The sequence below is a fragment of the Phoca vitulina genome, unplaced genomic scaffold (assembly GCF_004348235.1).
Source record: "Phoca vitulina isolate PV1807 unplaced genomic scaffold, GSC_HSeal_1.0 scaffold40, whole genome shotgun sequence".
In the NCBI taxonomy this organism is placed as follows: domain Eukaryota; kingdom Metazoa; phylum Chordata; class Mammalia; order Carnivora; family Phocidae; genus Phoca; species Phoca vitulina.
Window position 1 is genome coordinate 13,074,734 of NW_022589743.1, and position 13,664 is coordinate 13,088,397.

The window sequence follows — 13,664 nt, forward strand, 5'->3', positions numbered from 1 at the left end:
AGGGAACTTACTTATTTGTCATTCTACTGAATGAATTGAGCTTCCCTTGTTGCTATTAATTAATCCAATGATATATTACTTCCCACTCCTTGGTATGTGACCATTGTTTTTTCTTTCTTAAATTGTAGGGTTTTTTCCTTTCACTGTTTTCTGGAATTTCATGATGATGTATTTTGGTGTGTTTTTTTTTTTATTCATAGTGTTGGGTGCTTGGCCTTTTTTTGGTCTGGGCACCAATGCCTTCAGTTCTGAGGACATTTTCTTATGTTTTTTTTTCCTTCAGTGATCTCTTTCCCTTTGTTTTCTGTAATTTTTTGTAATTTAGCTTTTAAACCTCTTATTTAAAAACCCCTGATTTTCCAGTTTTTTCTCTTCTTTTTAAATTTGTCTTTTGAATATACTTTGAGTATTCTTCAATGTTATCTTCTGATCTTTCTTTTGAATTTAAAAGTTTATTTTCTTAATCTCTACGAGTTCTTTCTTAACTGAATATTTTTAGTTTTCTTTTTTCTTTTTTTTAAATTTTATTTTATTTTATTTATTTATTTGAGAGAGAGAGAGAGCACAGAGGGAGAGTGAGAGGGAGAAGCAGATTCCCTGCTGGGCAGAGAGTCTGACGTGGGGCTCGATCCCAGGATCCTGAGATCATGACCTGAGCTGAAGGCAGATGCTGAACCGACGGAGCCACCCAGGCGCCCCATCTTTTTTTTTTTTTTTTTAAGTAGGCTCCATGCCAGCATGGAGCCCAACATGGGGCTTGAACTCATGACTCTGAGATCAAGAGTCAGACACTTAACTGACTGAGCTACCCAAGTCCCTTACCTGTATATTTTTAAATGCCTCCTGTGCTTGTTTCATATGTACAATATTCTGTCCTTTAAGGATATTAATTATAGGCTTTAAAAAGTTTCTCATCCCTACATTCTCTGTTTCTTTAAAGTTTCTTCCTATTTGCATATTTTAATCTTTTTCAAACTAGATGCTTTCCTTAAATGTCTGATGACTCTTGGCTGACCACTCATATTTAAAGAGTGGGCAAGCTCTGTGTGCAAGGTGGGGCTGATGGATTCCTGGGCTTCACTGTAAGAGGTCAGGTACCCTTACTGTTGGCATATCCCTTAGTAATTCTGATGTGCAGTCAGGTTAGTAATCACTTTTAGAGTTTATTGATGTCTAATCTCAAAGTGGCTTCTCACATTGGAGATTTTATGATGATAACAGATCCATGGCTTATTTATGGGGCCAGATACAGTTTCAAAGTGCTAAGGTTTTAATTCATACTTTTATTTTATATGCCATGATTATTCCATTACAACTGTGAGGATTTTTGAAACTGCTTTGTGTTTACGGTTTTATCTTCATTTGTTTTAGAGACATCATAATAAGTTAGATTTCTATAATTCTTAATTTCTCCAAGTTCATTCACACCTGTTTTTTTAATTTTTTCCTGAATATATCCTTCTGAGTTAGGACTGGATGGCTCCAGGTTTCAACTATAATATAGCTGTTTTTGAACATGTGATTATTTTCTTGTCAGGCTGTGGGTAATGACAGTTAATGCACTTCAGCCTTCAATAAAGTTTGTACGACAACAAAAGTATACTCAGAATGACCTGATGATAGATCCTCTCATTGTCCTAAGATGTGATCAGAGGGTACACAGGTATGTGTCATTTGAGTTTCATTTTTATTCTGGAGTTATACTTTGGAGAGTCAAAAGAAATGGAAGAAATTCAGTTTAAACATCTGTCTTAGTGTTCTTGCAGGTAATTGGCAGTGTGTGCTCTGAGGTTTTTTGTTTTTGTTTTGTCTACATCCAAGAACTATTCAGTTTAATATTTAATATGTGATTAGTAAAATCTAGCCTTGTTGCTAGCATTTTTTAAAAAGGCTTTTAAAAATTAGCTTATTATGAACCATTACATGCACTAAAACTGTGATCTTTTCCGCATCCTCAGTTGTGATATTAGCTTCATTGATTCCACATTTGTCTGTAATTCCTTGCCAATTGCTGAACTTAATCAATTGCTTTGAAGTGGCTTCACCTCAAGAGGCTGATTTAATTAATTCACATCATTAATATTTGAATTTCCTATTGCTGTGCTAAGTAATACCAATGATACATAGGTTAAAGTGATTATCACCTATATGGAGAAATAAGGCAAATACATGAAAAGTTAAATAATATGGTCACATGCAGATGAATGGTTTAGTAAGTGGATGCTATTAAAGGTTCAGGAAAGATGTAGAGGAAGTGGGGACCTGAGTAGTTTTTAAAGGATAGAAATGGGGTTTGGATGAACAGACACTATAATGATGGGGGTAAGGGGTTAAGGAAGGCATTGTGGGGGAAAAGGAACAGTGTGAGCAAAAGTATAGAAGCACAAATGAAAAAGGCTTGGAATGGAGGGATAATTTGTTGAGAGGAGCACACTTTAGAATTGGAATCTCAAGTTAGGGATCAGACTATGGAGGGCCTTGAATGTTAGGCTAAAGAGGTCATTTAGGTGGTAACTTAAGAGAAGCTTTGCATTAGATGGCTTAGGGGAGAAAGAAATTGGAATTAAAGAAGACTTAACTAGGATACACACTCTATGAATGTAGTCATCTGTCCTCAACCCAAGGGATGACATTCATGAAGTGACAAAATTTGCAGAATCAGCTATGTGTGGTTTGGTGAGATCAACGTCTCAGGAAATAGGAGTCAGGAGAATGAACAGTTTAAATGACATTAAGTATCTAATAAAAGAAAAATAGCATTAAATAACACTTCCAGAAAAGAGCAACTTCTAAAACAATTTATCAGTGTTAAAAATCCGTTTAAGTAAGTAACCTTCCACCTGAATTGCCTCCAGTTATTCAGGAAGTTGTTAAATTTTGCTATCATAATGTATATGTTTTCGTAGCCTGGATTTTCTCTTAACTTGCAAACTTTTCCCCACAGTAGTAGATATTCTGATATTAATTGGCTGCATATTATTCCACATAGATATGCTGTGCTTAACCCAATCCCTATTGTTGGACATTTTGTTTATTTCTGTTTTTTTGTTATTATCAGTAGTACTGTGGTGACTATTCTATGTACTATTTCCTTAGAGCAGATTCTTTTTTTTTTTTTTAATATTTTATTATTTTTAAAGTTTATTTATTGAAGTAATCTCTACACCCAATGTGGGGCTCGAACTCAGGACCCTGAAATCAAAAGTTGCATGCTCTTCCAGCTGAGCCAGCCAGGTGCCCCAGAGCAGATTCTTAAAAATGGAATTATGGGGGTAAAAGTAACATGCTCATTTTTAAGACTTTTGATTCATATTTTTCATATTCATATTTTGATTCATATTCATTTTTTCATTCTGCCATCTAGAAAGGCTGAACCAGTTTACATTCCCAAAGCAGTGTTTGATATTGTACTTCAGTACTTTATATAATATTTTCCAATTTGATAAGTGAAAATTTGATTCTCAGTTTAATTTGTATTTTAGATTGAATATTAATATGCTTATTGGCTATTGATATCTCTTTTTTGTATTTTAGTTTAGTTTTCTATTGAAGTGCTTATCTTTTTTGATTTGGAAAGAGTTCTTCATAAAGGATATTAGCTCTTTATATTACAGTTTTTTCCTTTGTTCTATTTTGCCTTTTAATTTTGTTAATTTTTTAAAATTTAGATTTTTTTACCAAGTGATCATCCACATGATTTTTAAAAATATCAAACAATATAAGAAGATATACACATATATAATGTTTAGGATTTGCTTTGATGGTGATGGGAAACCCATTGATGGTGATGGGAAAGTGGATGGGGGTGTAGGGGAAATGACTGGCCATGTGTCGATAACTGTTGAAGGTAGGTGATAATTTCTTGGAGATACAATATTGTATTTCCTTTGTTACGTATGTATTAAAGTTTTCATTATATACATTAGTAAGTGAACAAACAAGAAGATCAACAGTAAGAAAAAGGTGTACAGTGAAAAGTCTTGTTGTTCTCTCTCATATCTATCATGTTGCTATGGCTAAAGCAAAATTGCTCTTTGACCTCTTGACCAATCCCAGTTCCATCCCCAGAGGAAACTTTGTTGTCGTACTAGTGTGTATGTAGCTTTACTTTCTATGTATTTACAAATTTATAAGTAGAAATACTTTTTCTTTCAGTGGTTTAAAAAAACATAAGTAGTATTATATTGTAGGCATTATTATTATTTTTTTTTTTAAGATTTTATTTATTTGTTTGACAGAGAGAGACACAGCGAGAGAGGGAACACAAGCAGGGGGAGTGGGAGAGGAAGAAGCAGGCTTCCTGCTGAGCAGGGAGCCCGATGTGGGGCTCGATCCCAGGACCCTGGGATCATGATCTGAGCCGAAGGCAGACGCTTAACGACTGAGCCACCCAGGCGCCCCTATTTTGTTCTTTTTTAAAAAAACTTACTGTTGTTCATATGTTTTCCATATTGATATGCATAATTCTAACTCATTTTTTTTAACTGGTGCATAGTAACCCATATGTAAATTACTAGGCTTGTCATCCAGAGACTGATTCAGAATTTTGGAGTGGAGCTTGAGATTTTTGGAAACATTGCCAGTTTTTTAATACTGACACATTTTTTTTCACTATAAATATATAGATGTTTATCGTAGAAAATATGGACATTTCAGAAAAACCATTGATGAACATTTAAGCTGTTTCCATCGTTACATGGTTATAAACACAGCTATACTGCCTGTTTATGCATGCATGCTAGTTCCTTCTGTGATAGATTGAGACGTGGCATTATCAGGTTATTCTAAGGGCTTGGCTTTTTTTTTAAAGATTTTATTTATTTATTAGAGAGCGTGGGCGTGCACACACACGCAGAAGTTGAGGGAGGGGCAGAGGGAGAAACAGACTCCCCACTGAGCGCAGAGTGCAGTGGGGGCTGGATCCCAGGACTCCGAGAGCGTGACTTGAGTCAAAGGCAGATGCTTAAATGACTGAGCCACCCAGTTGCCCCAGGGCTTGGCTTTTTAAATATTAGTGGTTGCTAATTTACCATTTTTTTCCTTTTTGTATTTAATTCTTGTATTTGTTCTTATCTCATTTAATCTGTAACAATCTTTGAGCTATGAATAACTACTCTTTTTATAGATGAGGAAACTGAGGCTCAGTAAATAACTTATCCCAGGTCAAGTGGATGAAGCACTTTTGGAATAGCAAGTTGTCTTGCTCCAAAGAAGAAACAGGAGTAGAAAGAATAAATATTCTGTTCTAGTCTCCTTCATCTTATCAATAATAGATTATTTCTCTTCTTAGGACAGCTGCTTTGCAGGTTCCTATTTAAGAGACTTCCTGGTAGTGCCATTTTTTTGCAAAAACATCTTTTCTCTAGGGCATTCATTATATTTGGTTTTAGCTGATAAGATGAAATAGATAATATTTAATATATATTCAATATTCAATATAATCTTGAAAAACAGAGGATAAGACAAATATTAAACTTTTATTTTTAGAATAAATATTTTAGTGGAAGAGTGTTACTACTCTTAGGTTTTTCAGGTACTGTTCAGGACTGATTGATCATATTCTGACTAATTTATAAATATATATTCTTTCTCATGTATTTTTCTTCTTTCTGTGTTAGATGCCCCCCACTGATGGATATTACTCTACACATGTTGAATGGGTATCTTCTTGCATCCAAAGCCTACCTTAGTGCTCATCTGAAGGAAACGGCAGAGCAAGATAGGCCTTCCCAGAATAATACAATAGGTTTAGTTGGGCAAACTGATGGCCCAGAAGTTACCAGAGAAGAATTGAAAAATGCATTACTGGCTGCTCAGGTAATAAAATTTAGTCAAGAAATGCATGGGTTTCACTGTTAATATAATTAGTTAAATAGATGGCATATGATAGCCCTTTATGTACAACGGTGACATATTGTGCATCTTTCATTACAGAATGTATGATAATGCTGTTTCCTTTGCTTCTGAAGATCAGATGGACTATATTACTTAAATTAGGAATAATCTTCATGATATTAGTTTAATAGCCATTTAAATGAGATTTATATTTTAACAAAATATAAAACTTTTGTTTTTTAAAATCAAATGGTGGAAACAAACAGAACAAGAAGTGTACATAATAAGATGTCAGGTAGTGGTAAATAGTATGACAACATAAAGTGTTCAGTTTTATATTTAGAAAAGTTTTATAACAATGTAGAATTTTACTGAGGCCTTTAGTAATTTTTGAATAAGGCAGGAGATGTGAGATGATTAAATGTTAAGCAATTTGAGGTCTTCAAAGTAGAAATGTTTTCTTAATTTGAAATATACCTTCTGAAATATTTTCATTGGCAATAAGGGGAATTAGAGTAATTATATATAGCCACAATCCCTTATCTATGATACAGAGATCAAAAATTATGAAAACTGAAGCATTTTTTTGGTAATTCAGTTGGCAGAAAGACCTGACCTGATGTGATCTCATTTGTGACAAAACTTGACCTGAACTGATACGAAGCTATTTATGGCCTTATCCCACTTATTGTGAATGTTGTTTTGCTGCAGAAATGTGAATATGTTTGACTGCACTGTGTGCTACCCTAGTCTCTGCTGGAGATATTATATAATATTACATGAAAAAATAATTCTGAGTTCTAAATAAGTCTGGCCCTGAGAATTTCAGAAAAGGCATTGAGGATCATAATAGCTACCATTTATATAATGCTTACTATATGCCGAATGCTATTGTAAGTTCTTTATATATATTAACTCATTTATTCTTTATAGCCAACCTATGAGGTAGGGAGTATTATCATCTGTTTTTACAGATTAAGAAAATGAGACTTAGGGAGGTAAGTCACTTGCTCAAGGCTACACATTAATAAGTGGCAGAGCTAGTATTCAAGCCTGGGTAGCCTGGCGCCAGAGTCTACAAACAAAAACAACAAATCAACAACCCCAAACCAAAAACCCTTTGACCCAAGAATGATAATTATAAAATAAAGCTAACCTTACTTTATAATCAAATTCATCAAACAATTAGATGAAGTAATTGTTTTCTTCTATTCCAGGCAGTGGCTGTCTTCCAGAGATACATGTCATATATTCATTTTTTTGTTACCTTTTCCTGCTAGATAAGAGTGATTATAGCTCTCCTTTAAATGTAGGAGCTGCTACATTTAAAGATGGATCACCCCTCAGGAAATTACTGTTCTATGAAATGACACTCAAGCTTGTAGACTGAGCAACAATGAGTTGTACAGGTGGAATAGATGGTAAGGCAGAATTTTTCTTTGCAAAACCAGGGCTATAAAGAGCCCATCTTCAAATTAAAAGGGAAAAAAAGCTTTAGGAAGTGACGTTTAGGCATTAATTATTAACCACCATTTTCAGAGGAATTAATTAATTGGTGAGAAAAAAAAGCCAGGTGAGAAAAAGAGGGGAATACAGGATAGGATCTTGGGAGATGTAGGAAAGAAAGAAGAGATTCTGGTAGAAGTCATTTTTTTGCTTAGGCCCTGTTTAGGATGTCACTGAATCAGAATACTCTTCTAGTACATGATTTTAAACTGGATCTGCTTTAGTGATACGTGACTACCCTGAAATTATGCAATATATTTGTTTGCATGTTAATTTTTATATGGAGAAGGTATGTAGTTTTCTTCAGAGACTTAAAAGTTTTCATGACCCTAAACAAGGTGAGAACCACTGCCCTATAGATTGCTCACATTTGCTCTTAAAGGTACCTCCTTTTTTAAATTTAAGAAACAGTTATTTTACCACTTTTGTTCATGTGAGAACAAAATTAGATTTGGTTTTCAAACAAAATTCTCAGAAACTTCTTAAATTTACTGTTTTATTTGCTTGTAGGATAGTGCAGCTGTCCAGATTCTCTTGGAGATTTGCTTACCTACTGAAGAAGAGAAAGCAAAGGGTGTCAATCCAGACAGCTTGCTAAGGAATGTTCAAAGTGTTATTACTACCAGTGCTTCAAATAAGGGAATGGAGGAAGGAGAAGACAATTTGCTCTGTAACCTTCGAGAAGTTCAGTGCCTTATCTGTTGTCTGTTGCACCAGATGTACATTGCTGATCCTAACATTGCTAAACTTGTTCACTTTCAGGTGTGTTTTCAAAGAACAATGCTTATATGGTTGACCTTGATTTTTGAGGGGGGGAGTGCTTTGATTACTATATTAATGGGGATCAGTTAGCAATCAGAGATCACACAAATGATCATGGTCCTTTGCAATATGGCCCCAAATCCAGAGTTTTTAGATTTTATTTCACACTAATAGATTCAGATAATTTACTTTTATTCTGGTGCACCATAAAGGTGAAACGCCAGGAAACATGTAGGGCACTGTAACCTTCTGAGCAACTTTTACATGAAGGAAGAAAATCTCGGGGCACCTGGGTGGCTCAGTCGTTAAGCATCTGCCTTTCGGCTCAGGTCATGATCCCAGGGTTCTGGGATCGAGCCCCACATTGGGCTCTCTGCTCGGCGGGAAGCCTGCTTCTCCTTCTCCCACTCCCCCTGCTTGTATTCCCTCTCTCGCTGTCTCTCTCTCTGTCAAATAAATAAATAAAATCTTTAAAAAAAAAAAAAAAAGAAGGGGAAGAAAATCTCCCTGTGTATTTTTGTCTGTATTTGACTCATAGTTTTTTTTCTCTTTCCCCCTTTCTTGTTGAGATAGGGTTATCCATGTGAGCTTTTACCTCTGACCGTCGCAGGTATTCCGTCTATGCACATCTGTCTGGATTTCATACCTGAGCTTATTGCACAGCCAGAACTTGAAAAACAGGTAATGAGCATTTTGGGGGTTTAGGAAAATTTTAATCTCCCTCCAGTCTTGCTAGTTATCAAATATTTTTAAAAATTTAATACTTGAGGATTCAGAAACATGTAACATTTTGATTTTGTATTGCAGATATTTGCTATCCAGTTGCTTTCTCATTTGTGTATCCAGTATGCATTACCAAAGTCACTCAGTGTGGCTCGCTTAGCTGTGAATGTCATGGGAACTTTGCTAACAGGTGTGTAGCCAACCAACATCAGTAACAAAAACTTCTAACATAAAGTAGTACATATTTTTACTGAATTTAGGAGTATGATGTTTCTGTGTCACTAATAGTTTAATTTACACCATTTTTTCAATTATTCTTTTGAAAATTTTTTTATTACAAATGTGATTTATAGTGTAGAGATGAATAGGTAGGCAAATTATATCTTTCATTTTGTGACTAATTATATATAGATTTAAGTAAATATAATAAGCTTTCCAGGGGGGCTTGGATGGCTCAGTTGGTTAAGCATCCGACTCTTGACTTTGGCTCAGGTCAAGATATCATGGTTGTGGGATTGAGCCCCACATTGGGCTCTGTGCTCAGTGCAGAGTCTGCTCCGGATTCTCTCCCCCCCTGCCCCTTCCCCTGCTCGCACACGTGCATGCTTGCTCTCTCTCTAAATAAATAAATAAATAAAATTTTAAGAGAAAAAAAAAAGCTTTCCATATTTTACAAATGAAAATCAGATCTGCTTTCTAAATGTCATTAGGTCAGTAGAAGGCAAATTAAATTTATTACAAAGGCTTAGAGTTCCAGGAAGATATAATCATGCTGTGTAAATAAGAGATAAATATATTAGTTGTTTCCTCAAGTTCTAAAACATACCCTAATGTTTTTTTTTTTTTTTAAAGATTTTATTTATTTATTTGAGACAGAATGAGAGAGAGAGAGAGCACATGAGAGGGGGGAGGGTCAGAGGGAGAAGCAGGCTCCCTGCCGAGCAGGGAGCCCGATGCGGGACTCGATCCAGGGACTCCAGGATCATGACCTGAGCCGAAGGCAGTCGCTTAACCAACTGAGCCACCCAGGCGCCCTGAAACATACCCTAATGTTTTAATCGCTGTCTGGTTTATAGAGTAAAATAGTATGAAAAACTACTCTAAAAGATACGAAGTATAATTCATTCTTTTAAAGTTATGACTTACTAATTTCATATTCTTTCTTTGTGCTCCCATAATGCTTTGCTCATTTTTCTTTTCATCGTATTCACATCTTGTTATTATTTTTAGTGGTTAAGAGCTTTAACTGCCTGAGCTCAATCCCAACTCTACTACTAACTGGCTGTGTAGCCTTGAACAAGTTTCTTTCTTTCTTTCTTTCTTTTTTTTTTTAAAGATTTTATTTATTCATTTGAGAGAGAGAGAGAGAATGAGCGGGGCGGTGGAGAGAGAAAGGGAGAAACAGACTCCCCGCTGAGCAGGGAGCCCGATGCGCGACTCGATCCCAGGACCCTGGGATCATGTCCTGAACCAAAGGCAGACGCTTAACTGACTGAGCCACCCAGGTGCCCCCTTGAACAAGTTTCTTAATCTATGGTTTATTTAACAGTTTTTCTCCTGTATAAAAGAGGTGTCATAATAATACTTTCCTCATTTATAAAACTGTGAGAATTAATTAAATTAAATAATGCATGTAATACACTTATCACAGTGCTTCAGAATAAGCATTTATAGGTTGGATGATGGCTGACTATTAGATTGTAAACTCCTTGAAGGATATATCAGACAACTTAGTAATCTCAGCACAGAGCATGGTGCTTAGTATGTTTAATAGGCCATGTACGTTGAATTTATAGCTGTAAAGTAAAAAATTGTTTAACTTCTTTCCAACAGTTTTAACACAGGCTAAGCGGTATGCTTTTTTCATGCCAACTCTGCCGAGTTTGGTCTCTTTCTGTCGAGCGTTTCCTCCACTGTATGAGGATATTATGTCTTTGCTGATCCAGATCGGGCAAGTCTGTGCCTCTGATGTTGCTACTCAGACAAGAGACATCGATCCAATTATCACACGTAAGTAGGAACTGATTTTCAAAGTTGCTTTAATATCTCAAACATAAAGGCCAAACTCCTTTCCAGATTCCTTGCCTTAATTTATTTTTTTTCCTTACGTTTTTAGGTCTTCAACAAATAAAAGAGAAACCAAGTGGATGGTCTGGTATCTGTAAAGATCCATCTTATAAAAATGGATCTGGGGACACTGGAAGTACGGATCCTGATGTACAGCTCTGTCATTGTATTGAAAGCACAATAATTGAAATAATAAACATGAGTGTTAGTGGAATTTAAAAAAAAAAGTAAAATAAAAAAGTGAAGCTGTTTGCTGCATATACTCGATACGAATCTGCATCTTAAAACAACTCTAAACTGAATGGGAACAGTAACATCTTGGAATCATTAAACGATTCAGTTCAACATGAATAGAATTTAGAACTCTCTTTAAGAATTATGCTTGCTTGTATTTGATTGATAGTTCTTTGAATCTACTTTGCTGGTATGTTTATACTATAGCAGCGGAGCTTTTTTTTTCCCTATTGGGAGCACATTTAAGAAACTCATTACTAGAAAGTGAATTTGGCCTTGTATTTAGTTTTTGCAATGAAGAAACAGTGCCATGCTTTTAATTTCTTATAAAGATGAGTCTGTCGGTAGCCCTAGTGTTTAATGTCAGCTAGTAACAGTGTGACAATGAAGCAATGATGAGAGGGAGAAAAAGGGAAGGGAGAATTCAGGAAAAATTAAGAGTTTAAATACCCAATAGAAATCGCTAAAACTTGCAATGCAAGTAATAGTAATGCAAGATGGAATTCTGCTTCTCAAGAAATAGTATTGAGAAGGCAAGTAGCTTTTTGTAAATGATTTCCATGGAATTACAGGTGAGAATTTTAAGATTTTACATATTTGCTTCAATTTTTACTAATATGGAGACATGTTTAAAGAGATACTTGAATAATTTGGAATTTTAAGATATTAATTTAGAAGTGTTTACAGAAACATCTTTGTGCAGAGGAGAACCTGAAAGGAGATCTCATTTAGTTTTTTTTTTTTAAGATTTATTTTTATAATGTTTTACTGACTTACCTAATGGTCAGTGGAGGGAAATACATTGGTATCTAATTAAAGTTTAGAGCAGTGAAACACACCAGATTAAAGAGCCCTTGCTGTGCCATCAGGATTATAATTCACGTCATAATTTTAGAAGATCTCTGAGTAAGAAAATATATACAGTGTTTGGACCTCAGGAAAAATTAAAAAGCATAACATACCATGTTGCTGAAGGATTTTGCAGTCCTCTGTTAGTAACTTCCACTGATTAGGTAGATGCATTCAGGTAAACCATAGTCCTTATTTTTTCCTCTCAATTAAGTATCTAACATAGAAGTTACTTCTCCTTGCTTTCTGAGATATACCTGAATGACACACTCTTCCCAACCCCTTCAGTTCCTTGCCTTGAAACAGACCACTTGTAAAAGAAATTAGGTAGGCTAATAAGGAAGTGTGGTTTTTAAGAAAAGGAATTTTTCAATCTTCTCACTAGCATATAGGCACATGTCATTTTCCTCCTTTGTAAAATGGGATTACTACTGGCCCTACCTCATAAGGGTATTATATAAGAACTAATTTGTAGCTGTTTCAAATCATGAAGTACACAGTATCCTAGATGATAGAATATTTATAACTTTTATTAGATGCTTAATGTTCAATTAAGTAATTTTGATCCAAAAAGTAAAAACATCCACTTAAAAAATACCGTTAAGAATTTTCATATTTTTAAACAAGGCAGTTTTATAAGTCTTTTAAGATTAAATACAACTGCTCCTGTTTTGTTTTGTTTAGTTTTTAAACTGAGGCTTTGGAATATTTTGAGTGAGTAGGTAACCTCTAGGAAATCAGAAAAGGTTGAAATATGTTTTCTAATTACATGCGGTGCACATTCCTGGATCACTTTTCAAAGACTGGTCAAAACCTGCTGTGTTAAAATAACATACGCTGTTTTTCATGAGATTTGTTGATGATGTAAATAAAATGTGTAAATATATTAGTAAATGTTAATATTCATGTATTTTAAGTTAAGATTACAAGATTTGTCACAATGTGATTTTTTTTATTCAAGTGAAAACAGATGTGTGCAGCTATTTTGAATATTGGTTTATAAACATTCATATTCTTTATTCAAATGAACTTGTAGTTTTTTGTGTTTCATTTCACTGCTACTAACTTGAAAGGGACATTTCTAAGGACTGGTATCCAGGACTGGCTCCAGATTCTGTGTCCCTTTCTGTTATGCCACATACATCAAATGGCAATACAAGGTTAGAGTCAGTTGAGAGCCTTAGGAATTTAGGAGAGGAAAATCAGAATAGCTACCCTGGAGCAGTTACTTAAAAGATTAGATATTAAAAAAATTTATAAATGCAGAGTAACAATTTGAAGGTATTTTTGAGGACTTATTTTTATAAATTATCCTTCACTGTCTAAAAAATAAGTTACATTTTTAGTACTTTCTCTTCATCTTTGCTTGTGCACACATATTGTCACATAATGGAATTTATAGTACCAAGTTGGAGTCTTCTTTTTTCATTTAATTTTATATGAAATTGTTTTTTGCAAGTTGCTTTATTTTTATAATTATGGTTTATAGTAATTTATTTTTATAATTTTATTGGCTTCATGATGACTGAATTGATATAACCATCTCCCCTGTTACTATACTGGGAAGTTTTTTTTTTTTTCCAATATTAGGCACCGTTATAAATTGAGGTATTACTACTTTTTCTTTCTTTTAGATTACTTATTTAGGATAAATTTTTGAGTCCGAGATGAGTAAAGGGCAGAATTTA

General features: G+C 34.6%; 1 protein-coding gene across 4 annotated transcripts in view; it reads left to right on the forward strand.

Annotated features, from left to right (window-relative positions):
- Positions 1–12,997, forward strand: part of INTS2 (integrator complex subunit 2) — a 55,114-nt gene extending 42,117 nt beyond the window's left edge. For all 4 annotated transcript variants that reach the window (XM_032428710.1, XM_032428709.1, XM_032428712.1 and 1 more), the window contains 7 exons: positions 1,538–1,663; positions 5,619–5,817; positions 7,852–8,103; positions 8,677–8,784; positions 8,911–9,016; positions 10,660–10,836; positions 10,943–12,997. In XM_032428710.1, coding sequence (XP_032284601.1) covers positions 1,538–1,663; positions 5,619–5,817; positions 7,852–8,103; positions 8,677–8,784; positions 8,911–9,016; positions 10,660–10,836; positions 10,943–11,112 — 1,138 coding nt within the window. In that variant the 3' untranslated portion in view covers positions 11,113–12,997. The remainder of the gene's footprint in view (positions 1–1,537; positions 1,664–5,618; positions 5,818–7,851; positions 8,104–8,676; positions 8,785–8,910; positions 9,017–10,659; positions 10,837–10,942) is intronic.
- Positions 12,998–13,664: the final 667 nt, after the last annotated feature.